General features: G+C 37.5%; 1 protein-coding gene across 3 annotated transcripts in view; it reads right to left on the bottom strand.

Annotated features, from left to right (window-relative positions):
* WDR7 (WD repeat domain 7) overlaps positions 1–21,367 on the bottom strand; it is a 376,910-nt gene that overhangs the window by 195,492 nt on the left and 160,051 nt on the right. For all 3 annotated transcript variants that reach the window (XM_082667902.1, XM_082667904.1, XM_082667903.1), the window contains one exon: positions 20,139–20,252. In XM_082667902.1, coding sequence (XP_082524028.1) covers positions 20,139–20,252 — 114 coding nt within the window. The remainder of the gene's footprint in view (positions 1–20,138; positions 20,253–21,367) is intronic.

Here is a 21,367-nt window from a genome sequence, read left to right as displayed (position 1 = left end):
CGCAGGCTCAGTGGCCATGGCTCATGGGCCCAGCCGCTCCGCGGCATGTGGGATTCTCCCAGACCGGGGCACAAACCCATGTCCCCTGCATCGGCAGGCGGACTCCCAACCACTGCGCCACCAGGGAAGCCCACCTCTTGATCATTTTGATTCACTAATTATTTTCTATTATTCTCCATTACTCTTCCATTTTAGAATTCATCATTTATCTGGAGAAACCCCCTAACTCACTGTCACAAATGACTCTCTTTTCACAATCTCTCCATTTTGCCCCTTGTCTCTGTCTCAGGATAATCCTCTTCCCGCTCATCTCCATGCCCTAGCAGACATGGTACACAGCTTCTTTCTTTGCCATTATGAATCCTTTTGGTATCTTTTTCCATATGCTCACCTCACCGTATAAAACTCCACCTAGACAAAACCAGGTATACCCAATCGTATGTCATAAATAGTTTGTCAGCCTCAAAAGGTAAGTGGCTAATTACCAAAGCTTTCTGCTTTATACTGTTATTTTCTTCTCTAATGAGACTTTCAGGTACAGAAGGATCTAGATTATTAATTTTTGACTAATGCTGCAGAATTTGTCAATACAATGACTAAATGTTAGACAATATTAAAGAAATAATATTAATAATTTTGAATGACTACATTACAGTTGAGTCATTGTCAATAAGATACATATAAAAGTATTAATGATAAAATTATATCTGGAGTTTGCATGAAAATAATCCAGTGGAAGGGAAAACAGATGAAATAAAACTGACTCTATGTTGACAATTGTTGAAGTAGGAAATCAGTAAAGGAATGTTCATTACATAATTCTCTCTAATTTTGTGTACACTTGAAAATTTCCATAATAAAAATAATTTATGTTGAGTTAAACTGGGTCTCATTGTGTTTAGCTCGGTTAAGTAAGCATAGAATACAAACAAAGTGGGCAACGGTCGATGAGTTGAGGTTTTCACGTGAGTAAATGTATGCCAGTTACAGAGAAAATCTATAACCTTCAAAATAAGCATATATACAGTCTCTGCTTGAAGTAATAGAAGTCTTGCTTTAAAGTATTTCACATTTTATATATTTCTAGCTTTTACATTTAACTCTGGTATCTCACTATAAAAAACAAAAAACTGAAGTTAATGGCATAAAACCATTCAGTGATGTTTATGGTTAACACAGTCTACATATGGAATATGTAAATCATTTGATGTCATATTTGGCTTAAGTTCCTTCAACTGGAGACTGCATAGACATCACTCAGTTCTAATTCCAATCCATGAGAATCTCTGTGTCTGACTTTTAAAACACAGCCTGTGTCTCACCTTTTTCCAGTTTTGAGTGCATGCACCGAAACTGAAATTACTGCCAAGTAATTTAATCAGTGAAAAAAAATGTGGGGGGATACTTTCTGCTATAGGGACAGCTTTGATGTCCACAATGCTGGGTGTGCCCTGGGGCTGAAATTAAATAAATATAAAATATATAAATTCAGAAGCAGGTAAAAATTTAGTCATTAACATTCACATGACCAAAATTCAGATGCCCCAAAATGTCAAGGGAAAACCGTTCTAACTTCCTCTTGTCATTTAATCATCCAAAGGTGGTAGGTCCAGTTTGGCATAACAAGTCTATACTGTTCAATACTGTTCAATAAACAGCAGAGAATCTAGACATAACAATCTCTGAGCAGTATATCCCTACTTTAGATTAAAATGCCTGAGAACTTAAATAAGAATCAAAGAATGTGCTTCCATGTATAAAGAAGTAAAAGGCAAACAAAATAAAGCTATAGTGATACAGAAATTTCAGCTTATACGCCCATGCTGAGTGCTTGCTGAGTTCCTTAAAATTAATTCACGCAAACCCAGATTTTCTTTTTGATGATGTTCGCCATCATCATTATCACACGGCTTTTTGGAATATCCTTATTTTTGTTTATAGTGCTGGTTATTGAGATACAAGTGCTTAAATATCTCTCTCAGAATTTTGCCTGAAATTTACATTGATACAATCTTCATTTTACATTGATATCCAGACATATCAGTCATGCAACAGTTAGTATGTCAGCTCTTTCTACTCATTTTTTCACATAATAGTATGTCTTTCAATTCTTAAATCAAATTGTTCACTTTAAAATGGTTAACTTTATGTTATGTGAGTTTCTTCTCAATAAATCAAAATCTTTCAATATCTAAACCGAATTCCCAAGCTTTTTTCACTTACTTTTCCCATGTTTTTTTCTTAAGTCCACTAGTAATGATTTGATAAAAGTGGCATTTTTAATATACTAATCAAAATTAGAGGTTATAAAACTTGTTTGAATTTTCACAATAGCAAATTGTTAAACAGATTCAGCTTGTGACATTTTTACTTAAATTTGTTGGTGATTACAGCTGATGAGAAACATTAATAAATCCAATAACATTTTTCTACACGGCCATTTTGAAATGTCAGCCATTGCTGATCGATAGACTTCTTTTCTGACTGGTCACAGTGACTCACAAAATGGTCACAATGACTAGTTTTGAGATCTCTTTACAGGTCCTATCCATAAAAAGCTTGATGCAAAGAGTTACTAGTGTTGTGTTATGCTTCCTCACCAAAGAAGGAGCCAACTATATCAGTGGCAATAGCTACATTTGTTTTTAAAATGCAGACGATAGAAGTGTGGGCCTCTTTTAGATTAGCACCCCCAAATTAAAGTGCATCTTAACTGCACTGACATCTGTCATCCAAACAGATGTCAACTCATAAACCTGACAAAGGACAAGTAGCTTATGCAAGTTTGTTGTGTGACGGGTGTTAATCAGTCACAGCTCTGAGCAGTCACCTTTGACTATAAGACACCTAGCGATTTTCCTGTAAGCTGTAAAGATTCACAAAAGAATTAACACACAAATAAAAAAATCCTATTAAAATTCTAATAAAAAGTCTCAGGAAAATAGTATTAATTTATATAATTTGAAGTTATATGTTGGTATAAAAATTCCGATTGACAAATGGGTTAAACCATCTTCTTAGAAGTTCTATTTGAAAGGCTTCTTCCAAAGAAATGAAAATTATTACAAAGTGTAAATCATCTAAAACAAAGTCGTCCTTTCTGTTCACACTATCTTCTTTTACTTATAATTTGATGAGAAAAAGATTAAGAGAGATCCAAGAACGAATTAATATATTCATATTTAGCATTTGAAGAGGTTAAGTCTATTTCAGATTTCAAAAAAAGTACATACTTATGTGGTTGTTTTTTATACAATCGCCCTTGCTGGATATGGTGGATGGTTTCTCAAGGAGGAATTAAACGCAAATTAAAAGCTCCTTTGATCTCTGTACAACTGGCCAGTGAGGGAATCACATCCTGAAATCTGTGCTGACAGGATGTGCCCTAACCTCTGAAATGAGGCCCAGCAGGATCCTGTCCAGGAGCTGACTCATGTGGCACCAGCACTGGCCCCAAGAGTGGGCTAGGGGCTAGCTGGCTGGGAGTGGCAGATGGTTTCATTTGTTCTATATTTTCACTCTTCACCAAAATTTAGGGGAACCCTGGCCACAGATGAGAGGAAAGTACCGTTACTGCACCGATTGCTTTTACTTCAAAGAGAACCAACTCCAGTTGGAAGAGAATAAGGAAAACTCTGTTAAGTTTGGCTTTGACTACTTTGTATACGCGGACCACACGACGCTCTCTATTAGTCTTCACATTTTCTTTTAAATTAAAATCATGAAGTTTTAAAAAATATCTATTTAGAAATTATTCTCAGAAAGTATATGTTTATAAATATGTAAGGTCCTTTACATATTTCATGAATTATATGCATTCAATTGCAAATATCTAAAGTTCAAACAATCAAAATATTAATACCAGAGGGCCCTGGATTCTTATTTTTCTATCACAATATAGTACATAAATAATCTTATATGTACCTGATTTACTATATACCCTTTTGCTAATTTTAAAACCTGGTAACACAAGATCTAAGTTTTAAATCAAACAAATCAAGCATTTACACATTCTTATGAATACTGCATCAATAAGTATTTGTTAAGAACTTCACAGCACATGCAAAGTCAGAAACAGAAAGTTTTACATATTACTGAGATATACGTGACTTCCTGATAGCCATGGCCAGAGGGTTATATCTACTCCGTCACATGACAATCATGCAGTCAATAAGGACTAAGGTGACCCCTGAAAATCCCGAGAATGATTACTGCTGCTGGTTGCTAATTAAAAATTACGTATCTCCAATGACACTACAACTCAATGTACTTCAAGGATGATTTAAAACCCCTTTGAATGCTTGTAGGTCAGACTCAATACCACAAATTTAAAACTCATTATCTTAAACCTATACTGTCCATAAATACAACGTATCCTGATTTCATCAAGGCATCTGAAGAAATCTCTTGAACAAGAGATTTGTTCTCTATGAACTTGTTCTCTATGAACAAGTCTCTATGAACAAGATAGAGAAATCTGAATCGGGTGACATGGCAAAAAGGTTGGTTTGTACTGAGTTGAAAAACCAAACCTATGTAGTCACGTGAGGGCTGGTAACTAGGTTGAGCAGCTCTCTAACCATGTGCTGCAGGAATCTTGTTGAGGCCTGGTCCACAATTAACTAGTTAGTATGTGAAAATGTAGAAGGCTTGTCCATCACATTCATGGAGGACACGGAGCTGGAGGTATAACTAATCCACTAAACAGCAGAGAAAGGATTCCTAGTCTGGAAGATGGGCTGAAGCCAACAAGAAAGAAATCAAAAAAGATAAATATCAATCCTGTTTCTAAATTGGGAAGACTTGAATTAACAGCCCTTCATGTAAAAATGGAGCTTAGGTGATTTCATATTTAGTAGCAGTCAAAAATGTGGGATGCCATCTAAAGAAAACCAATTTAATTTCAGAATTATAGAATCCAGGTAAGGGAAAGCAAAAGTCCCATAAAACTTGGACTGGTCTGCTAGTGGTAGCACGGTCAGTTCGGCATGTTAAGTTCTGAGGAACGTCACTGACAAATGGAGTAGGTACAGAAAACTGGAGGAGGTAAAGGTCTAGAAGTTAGGTCACAGGAAAAACTGTTGAAGAACAAAGAGGACATGGGAGGAGAAATTCTCTCTCTCTCTCTCTCTTTCTCCCCCTCTGTCTCTCCCTCTGTCTCTCCCTCTCTCTCACACACACACAAACAGACAACAAACAAAATACGGAAGGAATGACAGTGCAAGCAGTGAACCCCGTAACTGGATAAGTGTGTGTGGTGGGAGTACCCTAAAGGTAACCCCCAATGAGTTACGCCCTTGTGTAGGCAGAGATCTGGGACTTTCTTCTAACCAACAGAATACAGCAAAGTAATGGGATGCCACGCCCATAATTAGGTCACATGGTACAGCACTCTCATAATTAGGTTACAATAGAGAGACTCCCCTGCTGACTTTGAAGAAGCAAGCTGCTCTGATGGGAAATGCCCATGGAGAGGGCCACGTGGCATGGAACCGTGGATGGCAGGGAGCTGAGGACCTCAGTCCTGCAACTGCGAGGAACTGAATTCTGCCAATAGGCATGTTAAATTGGAAGACCAGACCTAACTCAGACAAGACCTAACTCTGGCCAAGACTCTGACTGCAGCTTTGTGAGACCACAGCAGAGGACACAACTAAGCCGTGCCTGGACTCCCTGACCCTCGGAAACTGTGAGATTATTTTAAAATGCAATATTTGTGGTAGTTTATTATGCAGCAGTAGAATAGTATTATAGTGTGCCATTAGAGGCCGGATAACCTGTAAGTTCAGTGATGAGGAATTCCTTGTACTAGGTAAAAGACTGGTCTAGAATCTGGCTACTGGATTACGAATTAGGTCTTTCCAACTCCATGATAATATAGCAGAAATGGGGGGGGAGGGGACTTTTGTATGGTACATGAATGACACTAATATTCTCTACACTAAATTCATAATAAAGCACTTATACAGCAACATAAATCATTTTGCTTCAGTTGACATTTGTAAATGTAAGCATTCATCCTGCTGGGATGCTCTGTTTTATTGGAATATTAGGTAACAATTAGCTTATTTTAATTGTAAACCTAAAGGATTTTAAATAAGCAGAACATTTTAAATAAACTTAAATACCACTCTAAGAAAAGTGACTTAGAGTGTTAAATTTAGTTCGTTGTTACCTTTCAACATTTGGCCTCCCCTGTAGCATCATCTCTTGTCAGTCCTGGTCCCGCCCCATCCCATACACATACACAGTGAACCACTTAACACTTCCCCCAAAATGCTGCACCACTTCTGCCTCTCAGCCTCGCAAACCTTGACTTCAGCTTGGAAAGCCTTTCCCTATCCCCTTTCTACCTGGTTAATTCCTTCAAGTGCAAAGATGTTCAACTAGTATGTCATAAATCCCTCACAAGGACTCTCCCAGGCCTGGCTGGCTACACTGAGGACCATGCTTCTGCAGGGGCAGACATCTGCCAGATGTGCTACCAAGAGTAAATGCCACTTTCTGCACATTAAACAGTAAAAAGTACACTGGGACCTCAAGCCAGGTCACCTAAAAGATTGTTTGTCTGCTACAATGGGCAGCAATTTCCACATAAATATATATGAGTGACTCAGACACATACCTTAGTATCACAAGTATAACAGGTGCAAGGGGCTGTATCCAGAGATAAGATTTAGAGGTAGCATGGGAGCACTGACTGCTACTACTGATGTGTTTATTTGCTATCCTGCTGAATCTTGGGCTGTACTGCTGAGATTTGCTTTATAGACTGTTTCCTATTTTTCAGAAGTTCTCTTCCCTAATCCCTAAGTCATTTGATAAATTCGTCATGAGAGAATAATGAGTAAGGCATTAGCAATGATACTTGTGTAAGTAATGACAGTAACAAGTGATGTCAAGCCAAATTCTAAAAAATCCAAATTCATCATGAGAAATAGCTTTCCATGAACAGAATAGCCCATTCCATTGTCCACTATATGCAGTGAAAGCCCACAGAAGAGTATAAAAGTCATTTTACGATGAATAGTATACATCTTACACCAAAGCAGAAAAATTATTTTAGGTGATGGATAGTAACAAAATCAACACAATTGAAACACTGTGAGAAAAGTCAAGTGTGTGGGAAGGCTCAGGACACCTTGTACTGGTTCTCACATCATCTTCTAAGTGCTTCTAAATCATATTTTTAAATCCACTGCAAATTTTTGGTATAGTTGAACAGTACACTAACCAATTCAGAGTTTCTTAAATCCAATTTCCCCTCATTTTTTAAAATAAAGACTTTTGTTTGTAGATTTTTATTTTCACTCTTCACATTTTCATTTTCAAAATCAACCAACCATCCTGTCTTCACTGCAGCAAGTTCTCATGACCCTTGGACACTGTTCATTAGATCACGAAAAGAAACTGACTTTAAAAAATCTACGTTCCCTTGACTCTTCTCCTTACATCAGCTGAGCTTTCTGAATGTCTCTCCCCGCTCTCTTTCCATCTTATACTAGCTCACACCACAGTGTCTCTCTCCCTCTCTCTTTCTCTTTCTCTTTCTCTCTCTCTCTCTCTCTCTCTCTCTCTCTCTCTCTCTCTCTCGTCTTCCCCTTCTTTGGAACACAGCTGGGAAAAAAAGATGGAAAGGGGGGTGGGCAGAAACACACACTGCTTGTTTCCAGCTCATTCTGGCTTAGACTTGATGACATTATTTCATGTCACTTTTCACTATTACCTTTGGTTATGTGCTCCCTTGTCCTAGTTTTTAAATTTTTTATTTTTACTTTTAAATGTAGTCTTTATTTCATGAAACTCTACCTGTTTAAAGAGTCAAACAGTTCCACAAGTTAGTATAAAAAAGCAACAGCCCCTCAATCCCATCCCCGTTTTCCACTCTGCCAAAACAACCACTTTGGGCTCTTTTAGAAAATCCCATGTTGCTACTTCTAATTTTTCAGTTTTAGGCTTATCTTATCTTTAGGCTTATGATTCCCCGTTACAGTCAATGAAAACTACGTTCTCCTTCACATATTACTTACATGTGTCTCATTCATTCACACACACCCCGATATTCACTCTCACACGCACACAGATTCACTCACGCACACACCACATTCACACACAGTCTGTCTTCTGCCTTCTTCCTCTGCCTCCCAATTTATCTTATCATAATTCTTATTAAAACTATGATATCATCATCAATGCTTACATTTTCATGAAGATGTGCATGCTACTCACAGTTTAACCATGTGGTTGGTCAATCATGATAACTTTTTCAGTACTATTTTTTTTTTCTTCCGTGCAGTTAATAATTATCTTTTGTTGCTGTTCTTAACTTGGTTTTCTATATCTTTCAATAATTTACCTCCAAAATCTCACCCAGTTGTACAAATCTGGAATATAGGGAAACAGGCTAGGGAGGAGAAATCAAGCCAGCCTGGGAAGTAAAACGTGAGCTTGCCAAATATCTAGGACATACCTTTTAAAAGCCTCAGCTAAAACGTAAGCATCCTTTGCAAGTATGACAGCTGCATTAAATGTTTCTCCTTTTTCTTTCTTGGCAAGACTATTAATGACAGTATGTGAAGATTTCCTTTTATCCTTTACGTTTTGTTTTTTTTTTTGCGGTACGCGGGCCTCTCACTGTTGTGGCCTCTCCCGTTGCGGAGCACAGGCTCCGGACGCGCAGGCTCAGCGGCCATGGCTCACGGGCCCAGCCGCTCCGCGGCATGTGGGATCTTCCCGGACCGGGTCACGAACCCGTGTCCCCTGCATCGGCAGGCGGACTCTCAACCACTGCGCCACCAGGGAAGCCCTATCCTTTACGTTTTATCACCTTTTTAAAAAATTTTATTGGAGTATAGTTGATTCACAATGTTGTGTTAGTTTTATCATCTTTTAAATATGCTTTCCTAAGTCTAGCAGTGACTCTCAGCTCCATGGCTGCATCAGATTCCTCAGAAAGCTTTTCAGCATCACTGTCTCTCTCCCATCCCTCACTGATCACCAGTGGCCAAACATGGGTTTGAATATGCAAATTAACTCTCCCTTAGCTACCTTAAGTATCTTCTACAGCTGTCATTATTTCTATTTTATAAATCATTCACTCTTCTCAGTCAGATTCAACTCAGGCAATAAATGTGGTAAAAGAAGCCATATAAAAGTGTTTAAGAAAATATAATAATTCATCTGTATTTCGTGAGCCAGCTTTTAGGGATTTCTAAAAACATGCACACAAATTTGGATGCAGCTTTTTTCTCTATCTATAAAGTGTAAATTTATCTAGTAATTTTATATCCCTGGGAGTGATGATCAAACTACCTAGAAAAAACATCATCAAGTCATCAGGAAGAACTAATTTATAAATGAGTTATGTTAGTTACAAACCATTTATTCTATTTATTAAAGCGAATCACTTAAGGATGATGGTGGTAATGGGGGGAGAAGGAAGGGAGGGGGCATATAATATTTCTTGAGCACTTATTATGTGCCAATTGTTCTGCTAAGAAGGTTACATGCATCATCTCATTTAATCCTCTAACAATCTCACTACCCTCAGATTTCAGGAGAGAAAATTGAGGCTTGGCATGGTCATGTAACTTGCACAAGGCCACACAGTGAGTAAGCAGGGAAGCTGAAATGTGAACACAGAGAATGAGCTATCAGGGCCTATGCTGTAACCATATTTATTCTAAAAATATTCTAATTACATATTTACTACTGCAGACCCGCTTTTCATTCAGCTGATTTCACTTTGTTTTTCTGTTTCCATGAAAGCTATGGATTCACTCTTAGACATACATATGAAATGCAAGTTTTGCCTCACAGTAACAGGAGTTTATTATACCTTCATGAATAACAGTTCTTCAGGTAAAAATTTCCCAACAAAACAATAAACACAACCAGTCATCAGCTGCCCTCTGAAGCACAAACTCCACCCTACACTCAACAACTAGTAAGTACTCAATACCTAGAAGGTGATCAAAACTAACTGTTGAATGAAAAGAAAAGCCATGGGAGTAGAATTACGCACATTGGGCATGAAGCCGATACCCACCATCAACATCATAAATCCCTTTAATAATAAGCCCTGCTTTAAAGTAACACATAGCACAGGATGTAGAATCTGCTACATTCCACATGAACACACCTGACCTGACATTAGACCCTCCATCCCGGACGGTACTGCCCGGCCATCAGCTCCAGCCTGGCCACTCTTCTCAGCCCTCCACAGAGCCTTCATTTCAAACCAAGTTCTAAACGAACAGCTTTAGCTCAAAAGTTTTTCTTCCCGTGTCTCTCCACCTCTGTCACAAATGCAGGCTTACCTCAAATGCAATTCCTACCCTTACCTAATCCCCAGTGCTCTGAATTCTCCGACCTAAAGTTTGTCCTCGGTACATGTATGTCATATGTGTGTGCGTGTGTGTAGAGCTACGTGTGAATATATAGCCTCTCTGTAAAATTTCAGCTTCTCAACTAGGATGCTTGCTCTGTCATATCCTCCCCAGAATGTGCTGATAGAAAAATACAAGGTGCATATTAATGTTTTGTTGAATCAAATTGGATATTCCTCACACTTCTTTCAGGGGATACCAACGACACTAGAAAAAATATGTATATACAAAAAGGGCAAAGAGAGAGTAGCTAATTCAGTTTCTCTGAATCCTTTTAAATTAGGTTTACTTCATTTAATTCATGCATTTTTATTTAGGATACACCATAATCCCACCCCCACCCCCCAAAAAAAAGAGTAAATATTCTCACTTGATTTTATCCTACCTGTGAGGGAAGGCTCCTCTTTCTAGTGTATTACATCATGTGGAGAAAATACATTCAGATTTATGACTGTCTTCACCTCAAATAGTAAATACTAACTTCCACTTATGATTTAAAATTTCGAATTAAGAATAAAGGCCTTTATGCATGACAATTAATTTTAATCCAAGAAATCATGGGAAAATTCAAGGATAGTAGTCACTTTATCTCTTTGCATACTAAAAGTGACTAGAAAGTATCAGGAAGAAGAACTCTTCAAAATTCCACATCCGTTTTAAAACCTGTTTTTCCCCTTTAACATGGCTTGCACGTAAAAGTAATCATTCACAGGTATGACATAAAGTCTGTGAATTATGAGACATTGCTGTCATTACTTTTGTGAATTACAACTTTTGGTCATACGGGTTTGATATCAATTATAAGGGCAATTCACGTAATATACAGATATATAATAGTGTGCCACAATCTAATGAAATTCATTCTTATCCGTGAGGTATTATTACACAGCTCACAAAAGGCCAAATTTTAAGTTCATCCTGAAGGTTATTCACTCCCATGGAGGGCTTTTATTTTTTAACAGCTACAACATTCTTATCCAACTAAATATTTCTTCTTTGTTCCTATTGAGTCTAAGTTTATCAAAAAATATATACACTATTAAATCCAAAAACCAAACCTTAAGTCTTTATGATCTAATATTGTGTACATGTTAGTGTAACTATGTATGTGGTTTTACACAAACATAAAATAATCCTAATTTTATCTAGAAAATATGTAAAATTATCTTCCTATACTAATTATCCATGTTTATTTTTTAAGAAAACAGCATGTCTTTTCTACACATTTTGAATATTTCCTTGTACTATGTTAAAAATTAAACTCTATTAAAAATTAAAATAGAACTTTCTATATCACACAAAGAGAAAACGACATGCCATAATGAATATATTTGTTTCTTTTTGTTCTTATATGATTTTTTAAATGATCTGGTTTTGATAATTACTTCCATTTAAGAGCACAAGCTCTAAAGGCAGATGGCCTGGATTCAAATCCTGACTCTGCCATTTCCTATCTGTGGCCTTTATGTGGAAAGTTACTCTATGCCTCATTTCCCTCTCTTGTAAAACAGGAGCAATAATGAGGACAATTACAGTGAGCTGTGAGGATTAAAAAGAGCCTAGCCTGATACTTATTAGGTACTTAGTAAATACTAATGAGCTGTTGTGATAGCTATTAAGTTCCTGATTTTTAAATATGTTATTTTAGAACAGTTTCCTAAGATGGTATCAATTACTGTTTACCTGACCAATCCCTTGCCTAAGTAGTATATGCAGTCAATACACACACATTAAAAAAAATAAAAGTGCTATTATTAGAAAATATCATTATAAAAGATTTGGTGCCAATGTAACAGCTATCTCAAGTAATGTATGTTATAGCACTTCCGATTCTTTATGATATTTAATTCATTTAAATGAATTAAATGACCAAGACCTTGTTGGTCAAAATACATTGATATTAAGCAGATTTTCCATCTATAAGAGTCTAAAAATAGTTTTAAAGTGAAACTGAAGATTCTAATGGTACTTATTAGCCATGTTTTTGTCCTTGTTCTTGCCTCTTTTCCTTTTGTGCTTTTCTGCAGGCCAGTAACCCCAGGCCAAGCTTTTAAACATAAGCTTAAACACAATAAATCTGGGCATGTTAACTTGCAATTTTCAATGGACAATAAAAAGCAAGTTTTCGTAGTGCTAAATGACTGACTGCAGACACCTGGGGGAATGGCACAAAAACACTACGTGCACCATCACACAACAGGATTCCACACTCTCATTCTTTAGTGGCGTGTGGTTAAATGTCAGGCCTCCTGGAAAAACTCTGTATTTCTCTCCCTCCTGTGAGCATCTCCCCACTTCCCCATCTCTCCCCTACTCCCATACAAGCCACCTTGCTTCTCCAGCGGTGGCGTCCCAAGCCCCAGAGGGATCTCTTGGATAACAGGTACTCTGGTACCTCTAGTTCCAGAAAAAACACAAGAGATTTTTGTTTTCATTGACAGAGCTGAGCCTAGAAATGAGGTGGCACAGCTCCCAGGGCAACGGGAGAGACACACCCAGAGGGAAAAGTGTGCCTCAAGAGACAACTCAGACCACTGTTTATAAGCACATTGCCACTGTCTGGTCAGTGCAGGCCACAAAAAGGGAACTCTCTGAGAGTCCTAAGAGTCTGTTTCTCTGCTTATGCTCCTAAATCTTCTCCAAATCTCATTTTCACAAAGTCAAGAGACAGTTTATCCAGAAATAAGCCTATATTCCTTCACTGACCTGTTACAAACACTTTTTGTGCCATTGAATACCCACTAAGGAAAAGTGGGGAGGTTAGGGAGATACATATATATATTGCATAAGAATAGTAAATATAAATAAATAAATAGTATATAAGGAATGCTCTTTTTTTTTTTTTTTTTTTTTTTTGCGTACGCGGGCCTCTCACTGTTGTGGCCTCTCCCGTTGTGGAGCACAGGCTCCGGACGCGCAGGCTTAGCAGCCATGGCTCACGGGCCCAGCCGCTCTGCGGCATGTGGGATCTCCCCAGACCGGGGCACGAACCCGCGTCCCCTGCATCAGCAGGCGGACTCTCAACCACTGCGCCACCAGGGAAGCCCAGGAATGCTCTTTGAAATGAGTGATCATATGGCTTCACTAATTCAATCACTCATTCAATAAACATTTACTGAGAGGATGCTATGGACCAGGGCACTGTTTTAGTGCTAGAAATATACAGAGGTAAAAGTCATATGCACACACGTGACTCACAGAGGATAAGTAAACGGTCACTTAACAGTGTTACAGAGTGCAACAGCAGAAATGCATACAACGAACTGGGAGATCTTACATAAGGGGGTCCAGGAAGGCTTCGGGAAGATGGTGACACTTACGCTGGGTTTGAAGAGAACTCTCAGAACTTCACCTCACATGTGAGAGAACTGAGAGCATAGCAGCCAGATGGAGGGGCACAGGCAAAGTAAGGGTCATGAAACAGCAGGGTACTCTGTAGAAAGTAAGTTCAGTTGCTACAGCAGCCATTGAAGCTAGAGCCAGGGGTCAGGTATTCGAAGAGCCCTAGATACCTCCTAAGGTGTTTGGGTTTTGTGCTATAATTAATGGGAAACCATTAAGCAGCAGTTAATGAGGGTGAAAGGTGATGAAGTGGCCTCTGAAACTCTCATAGTAATGAAAGACATGAACTGGAAGGGGAGGGAATGGAGACAGCAAGATGTTTACCGGAGAATATAATAATAATCCAAAGTAGAAAAAATTAAAGTCTGGACGTAGGTATTCTCTGTGGAAATGGAGAAGGGGAAAATCATTGGGAGATATTTAAGAGGTATAGTTTATAGGAACTGGTACCAACTACCAGTGGACCCTGTTGGAAAGTAAGAAAGCCAGGATTATTCCTTGGTTTCTGGTTTGGGGTGTTAGGCAGTTGATGGTACCCTCAGTGATGCCTTTTATGAGATATAAATATAAAAGGAGATGAGTTTTAGAAATAAATATGAGCTCACTTTGGACTTGGTATTTAGGTATCTATGGGGCATTTGGGCAGGAGGACATATTAATCTGACACTCAGAACACAAGCCTAGGCTGGAGATACAGATTTGATAGTCTTTAACGTGGATGTGGTAGTTAAAACCAAAGAAAAGGGAAAGTCAGTCACCCAGAGTGGAAAATATGAAAAGAGAAAATGAATGACAAAAAGCCATACTTTGGGCTGTATTTTAATATTCCTGTCAACTCTCAAATACCATATTTAGAAATATTCTACTTAACATCCTATCAACGTATAACTAAAACTGAGTATTAAACACTAAACAGCAAAAATATTTTAATTTAAATTTTCTTCTCCCAGATTAAAAAAAATGTATACAAAGGTAAATTACTTGAAGACATATTTCAGAAAACTATGAAATTCACACTTATTTTTCTTAAAAAAGAAAAGTGCATGGTAAGTAAACCACAGCACTAGTCGTTTATAATTACCCCAAATCTTAATAACAGTAAACCCATATTGTGTAGTAGCTAACATTCTGAAGTCAATCACAAGAGTACCGGTAACAGTTTAAAACAAACGATTTAAAATTCACATAGATCTGTACTGTTTTTAGACTGTCAGTTATAAATTAAAGAATGAGAAAGGGAAATGGTGCAATGCAGAAAGTCTTATTCTAGTTTACGAATTATAAGGCCTCTGTCTCTCTGCTAAGAAAGTGCTTCTGATTTCTGAATATATAATGCCCTAAATTTTGTTCCTTAGAGCTTATCTTTAACAGGATGAATTCCTATCTTTCAGTCAAAACAAATGTATAAACATTTTATGAACAGAGCCTCAGTAAATGGTAAAATTAATCAATCAATATTTAGTCTCAGACAAGACGTGCTTTTCAGCTCTAACTTAATATACTAGAAATGTTGACTCTGCTGTGTGAATCTATGTTAAGGTGTCAGTTTTATATTGGTGACTTCAAAAAGCTAGACAGAACAATACAAATTTCATTTTACCTGTATATAATAACTGTTTAGTAATGAACAGTAACTGTATTTATGGTCTTAACATGATAGCAGTCCTAAATAATTTAAAGAACAAATTTTAAAAGAACATTTAAAGAACAAATACGTGCTGATTTTCCCCCTTTAGGGAGATAATCTCTTGCTCTAAATTTAGAATAACAAGTTTGCCTTCTAGGCAATAATATAGCCGGCAAATATCAGGCTTATGCTCGCTATTGTAAGCAATAAAGGTGGATGGTGACATCATCTCCCATTTCAAAAGAAAGTGAAAAGATGCCAAACTTCAATGAGTTGGAGACTATGAGGCAGTGCAGGGTGGTGCTCAAGCCTACACATCAGCTCTGGAGTCAGGCAGGACTCATTTTCAGTCCCATGAACATGACCTCCCCTGAGCTTGTTTCCTCATCTCTGTATCTGGACAAATATACTAGAACACACTTCAAAGAAATGCTGTTAGTGTCAAGAATAAAGTGGTTGGTACAAAGTAAGTTAACAATTGATACTGCTTTCAAGTTTTCTCACCTTTCTCTATTTTTTCTTTTTCCATAGCATTTCTCATCTTTTTTTATAAATTAAATTTAAATGCTACAAAAAATACAACAAATATCGAGTCAACACACCCATCCAAATACATGTATCATCGTTGCATTTGTTGTGAGCAGTTGAATCTGTCCACTGTGCTGCTGATCTAGTATCAAGTTGTCTCTTATTGACAATGTCAGTGGCTCCTGACTATCACTGTTATATGGTCAGTTTGTGTCCTTGCATATTGAACAAGGGGTAGGACACTATAGTATGACCCACAGGAGAATACAGTGACTTTCTTAAAGGGGTCCATACAGGTTTGTGAGTGAAACCCTTCCCAAATTCTTTTTAACCTGATATTAAGGGAAGATGTTTTAAAATGCCACATTTAGGGGATGTATAGCTTCATCCTCACACAGAATGCCATCCTTTACCTCAATGAAAACTGCATAAAGATAATTAACAAACTCACCTAAAAGGTCTACCTTAAAAAAACAATGATTTATCTAAAATTTTTTCTATGTCTATCAGTTTTTAGTGAGATTTACTCCATTAACATAATTATCACCTCTTCATATTGTAATGAAAATAACATGTTATTTACAAATACTGACTATATATCTACATAAACATTTAAACTGCAATACCAAAAATAAAAGTACACATACAAAAGCAAATGCACAGGTACAGAATAATATTCTTGTGACTCTAAAATGATAAATAATCTAGAAACAATCTTAACGCCGTTCTTTTTACTTTCAAGAAAACACTACTATTGTTGTTAAAATAGATTTTAAATATACAGAGTATTGCAAAACCTGAAACAATTCCCTTGGAGGAGGGAGTATATTTCCCATGCATACTATACAATATTTTTAAAAATCAGGAATAGGTTTTAATATTTTTCCTACATAAAACAGTATTAATCTGTGAAAGTGGCTAATAAGGCTTTGATATGTAATTTAAGACATTTGGTTAAAGGAAAGAATCTGATAAACCTTAGGCTGGAATGCTAAGCACAACCGAGGGTGTGTGTTGACCAAGGCACACTGGCATTACTTTGTAGAGCCGATCAATAGATACTAGCTTTCAAAAGAGAGATTTAGAAAGAAGCTGCAGCATATTTTTTAAATGACAGGGTGAAGGTTTAAATTGTCTCAATCAAGACTCAATTTTTCTTCCCAGTTTTTCCAGCTGTCCTCTTCCAGTTAAGACTCTTCATTTCAAATAAATTTAATGAGTTCCAATTGATCATCGCCAACACTTACACAGCTTTATCCATGCTTCTTTACTTTTATACAGCAAACACAAAGACTGCCAAGCTCAGATCCAAGTGTCGTTAAGACAATATTCATACCTCATTTGCTCTTACTCAAAAGAAAAATTTCAAATATGAAATTCTGCCTGTACAAAAGCACTAAATTATACTTCATATTTTAATTGCTATCTTGGTCAGCTGTTGAATTCAGTTAATTGAAGAATTAAGCCCCAGATTACTACAAAAATAAAATTAATACAACTATGTATATTAGCCTAGCTACAGCATTCAAATAAGAATTCATTCAAAATACAAGCAAGTATCTGTCATGATATAATTTCTATTTGGTTTTTTTTGTTGTTGTTGTTTTGTAGTACGTGGGCCTCTCACTGTTGTGGCCTCTCCCGTTGCGGAGCACACGCTCTGGACACGCAGGCTCAGTGGCCATGGCTCACGGGCCCAGCTGCTCCGCGGCATGTGGGATCCTCCCGGACCAGGGCACAAACCCGTGTCCCCTGCATCGGCAGGCGGACTCTCAACCACTGCGCCACCAGGGAAGCCCGATTTCTATTTGTTTTGAGGTGATATTATTAGAGGAATTCCTTTTAAACAGCCAGGGGAAAAATCAGAGTTTTCAAAGTGAATGGCTAAATTGGCCAGTTTTCCCTTTTGTAGTACCTCTTGTGCTCTACAATGCTGGTTATCCCAAAATAAGATTATTTTGCTTGAAACAGGTTTCTCTCAATGCATCTACCATATTTTTCATAATGCAATTTATATAGGATTCTAGTCAATAAAAGGAAATATGGTTTTCTTCTAAACCCTCACAGAAATCTATACCACATCTTAATCAAGCCACACAATCTAAAGGTAGCCTGAACGATCTACAGGCGGCAGCATGCTCGCTGCTCTGACAACATGTTAAGGGAGCCTTTGGCGTCATTTAAATTCTTTGGCTATTGAGCATTCTTGCTTCTAGTCCTCATGGCATGAAATGAGTAAATCAACTGATAAAAGCCATACATCACATACATTTAACTGAACTCTTACAGATTAAAATATAGTTTATGTAGCATTTATTCATTTATTATTATTATTTTTTTTTTGCGGTACGTGGGCCTCTCACTGTTGTGGCCTCTCCCGTTGCGGAGCACAGGCTCCGGACGCCCAGTTTACATAGCATTAACTGACTCTCCAAACTAGATTTTTCATTTTTTCTTGATTTTTTAACAATAAAATAAGCACACAGTCATGTGCTATAATGCTGTCTCGTGACTTCGGCACAGCATAATTCAAAATTTCAATGTACTGATTTAATAATACTTACTCGAGAGCTCAAAAATTCAGCTTTTATTCTGGAATGCAAATTGAGCTATTCTACTACTGCAAAGGCAAATTCTTTCTATTATTTAAACCACGACTTTTTTTTTTTTTTTTTTTTGCGGTACACGGGCCTCTCACTGTTGTGGCCTCTCCCATTGCGGAGCACAGGCTCCGGACACGCAGGCTCAGCAGCCGTGGCTCACGGGCCCAGCCGCTCTGCGGCATGTGGGATCTTCCCGCACTGGGGCACGAACCCGTGTCCCCTGCATCGGCAGGCGGACTCTCAACCACTGCACCACCAGGGAAGCCCTAAACCACAACTTTTTATAGACAAGAAAACCTTTAAAATTTAGAGGGAATAACAAAACATATCTATAGCATTATTTTTAAAAAAGCAGTGAAAACTGAATAAAGCAAGAAATAGTTTTTAAAAATCTTTAAATGAAATAATTTCCTCTAGTAGCTGCTGAAACAAGTTCCATAATTGTGAAGTACAAATGACTTTCAGCAAAGTTGGAAGTTTGCAAAATAATTTATATTTAAGGTGGATGATTTTTTTTTTAATCAATGAATTGATACATTAAAAAGTAAGAGCAACCACCATCATCTCATTTTTGCAGAAAACCGGATGCTCCTCAATGTAGTCAACTACTTATTTGCAGCAGTGGCACAAGTCTATAGGTTTTTAAATATAGGCTTTGTAAATTTTCAAGGGAGATCATAAAGCTCCCTCAACTTCTTCCCAGTGAAAGAAATTTAAGGGCAGTCAGGTGATAACAGCTCTGCTACACAGAGCTTTAAAAGGAAAAAGGGAGAGGAAAAAAAATACAACTTCCCTTTGTTTTTTGTTTTTTTCCCTCCCTTTAATTATTGTTAAAAATTTTACTGATATTTACTGGGCATGCTTCTTTTCAAATTATTGATTACTATTAAGTTAATGCTTCTTGCTTCACAATAGTTGTAGATTTATACGGTCAGATTTTACATTTTAACCATACGCATCAAAAATAAGAGTTTATCATTCTTAATACCAATAAAAATATTTATACTAGGTTGTTTTTATCCTCTGTTCATTGAAAGAAATTGAGCTGAATGCATTTGGAGATCCAGTAATTGAAACTGCTTTAAGCCTATAAAAAGATAGGCTGAACATATGCAGTATACGGCTTTCATAAATTTTACATTATGCCTGATCAGGTGAAAAATAATACAGATAAGAATGTTGAATACCCAAACAATGTAAGTAATTTGAAAAAGCAGCATTCATTTCTATAGTATAGGTACAAAGAGTATCTGTAAGTTTCCTCATGTAACCTGTGTTGCATAAATTGCTATTACAAATTTGATATTTTCAGTTTACCCTACTATAATTGCAGAACTTTTCATAACACAATAAGTGTATTCCTCTACATGTTCCAAGGCTTTAGTAATGATCCTAGCCTCTGAATTAGAAGGTTCTCAGAAAATCAAATGCACATCTAGCAGGTTCACTGTTATAGCAACAATGAGCAAACCTGGACCAAATAAACAGTCTGCTTCTTTCTACTTCAGTATCAAAAAGGGCACTAAAGGGTATCAAAAACTAAAGACTCCATCAGTGCAAGTTTCCATCCTTTCCATCAACATATTTAACCCCACTGTAAACGACCTAAAAGCATTTTCCAATACTGGACGTTAAAGATATCATGGTTACCAGTGGTGATGTCATCATCCACAAGGTCGTGCTCTTCCTCTTGGACTTTGGCTTCTGGCCCTGAGGCATCAGGAGCAGTGGTAATAGTCTGCATGGCTTCTGCTGAGACCCCAGCTAAAACAAATGGGAAGCACAAGGGTTAGTTTTTAAAAACTAAAAGAAAGGTGGGGCTTCCCTGGTGGCGCAGTGGTTGAGAATCCTCCTGCCAATGCAGGGGACATGGGTTCAAGCCCTGGTCCAGGAAGATCCCACATGCTGCGGAGCAACAAAGCCCGTGCACCACAACTACTGAGCCTGCGCTCTAGAGCCCACAACTACTGAGCCTGCGCTCTAGAGCCGGCGAGCCACAACTGCTGAAGCCCATGCGCCTGGAGACCGTGCTCCGCAACAGTAGCCACAGCAATGAGAAGCCCCGTGCACTGCAGAGAAGAGTAGTCCCTGCTCACTGCAACTAGAGAAAGCCCCCTCGCAGCAATGAAGACCCAACGCAGCCAAAAATAAATAAATAAAATAAATATATAAAAAAAAAAAGAAAGGTGGACCAAAACTCTTAAAGCATTTTAATTGACTTACTGGATGCAAATGCAATATGTTAAAAAAAATACAATATATTCACCAAAATTAGGGAGAGACAGAAATTAATGAACAAAATATTCATGTGTGTTCTATTGCTTTATATATATATATATGTGTGTGTGTGTGTATATATATATATATATGTACATGGATGCAAACTATACTGACTTTTAACTAAGATCTGGGAACAGAAAAATGATGAAGTAAATTACAGTTTTACTTGATTCCTTTCAATGTTTTTGCTACAGTTACTTTAGCAAATTTAGACATAATTATGCTAAAAAGAGGGAGAAAAAAACCTAGAGAGTGAAGGACTATTTTAAAAGTTTACTTCTCTTTAATATTAGTTTGCTTATAATTTGGGGGTTGGGAAGACGGATGATGACAAAAGAGGGATTTGTGTTCTGATTCTGTGTAAAAGACCTGAAATGCATTGCCCCAAGAGCATAATATCTCTGTCTCTGAAGGAATTAGATATGAGGTCAGATAATTATGGAACTGAAAGAACCTAACTGAAAGCAGACAGGTGAACTAGATCAGGGCACCAAAAACTTCCATTCTGTAAACCACCTGAGAATTTGAAAGTTCATACAAAGGTCTTTTCCTTACTTACCTAGTTTCCCATCTTTGATGATACATGGGTTCCCCCCCTC

This window comes from Grampus griseus (assembly GCF_964374135.1).
Source record: "Grampus griseus genome assembly, chromosome: 12".
NCBI lineage: Eukaryota > Metazoa > Chordata > Mammalia > Artiodactyla > Delphinidae > Grampus > Grampus griseus.
The sequence above is the reverse complement of the archived record's forward strand: the minus strand, read 5'-3'. Positions and strand labels throughout refer to the sequence as shown.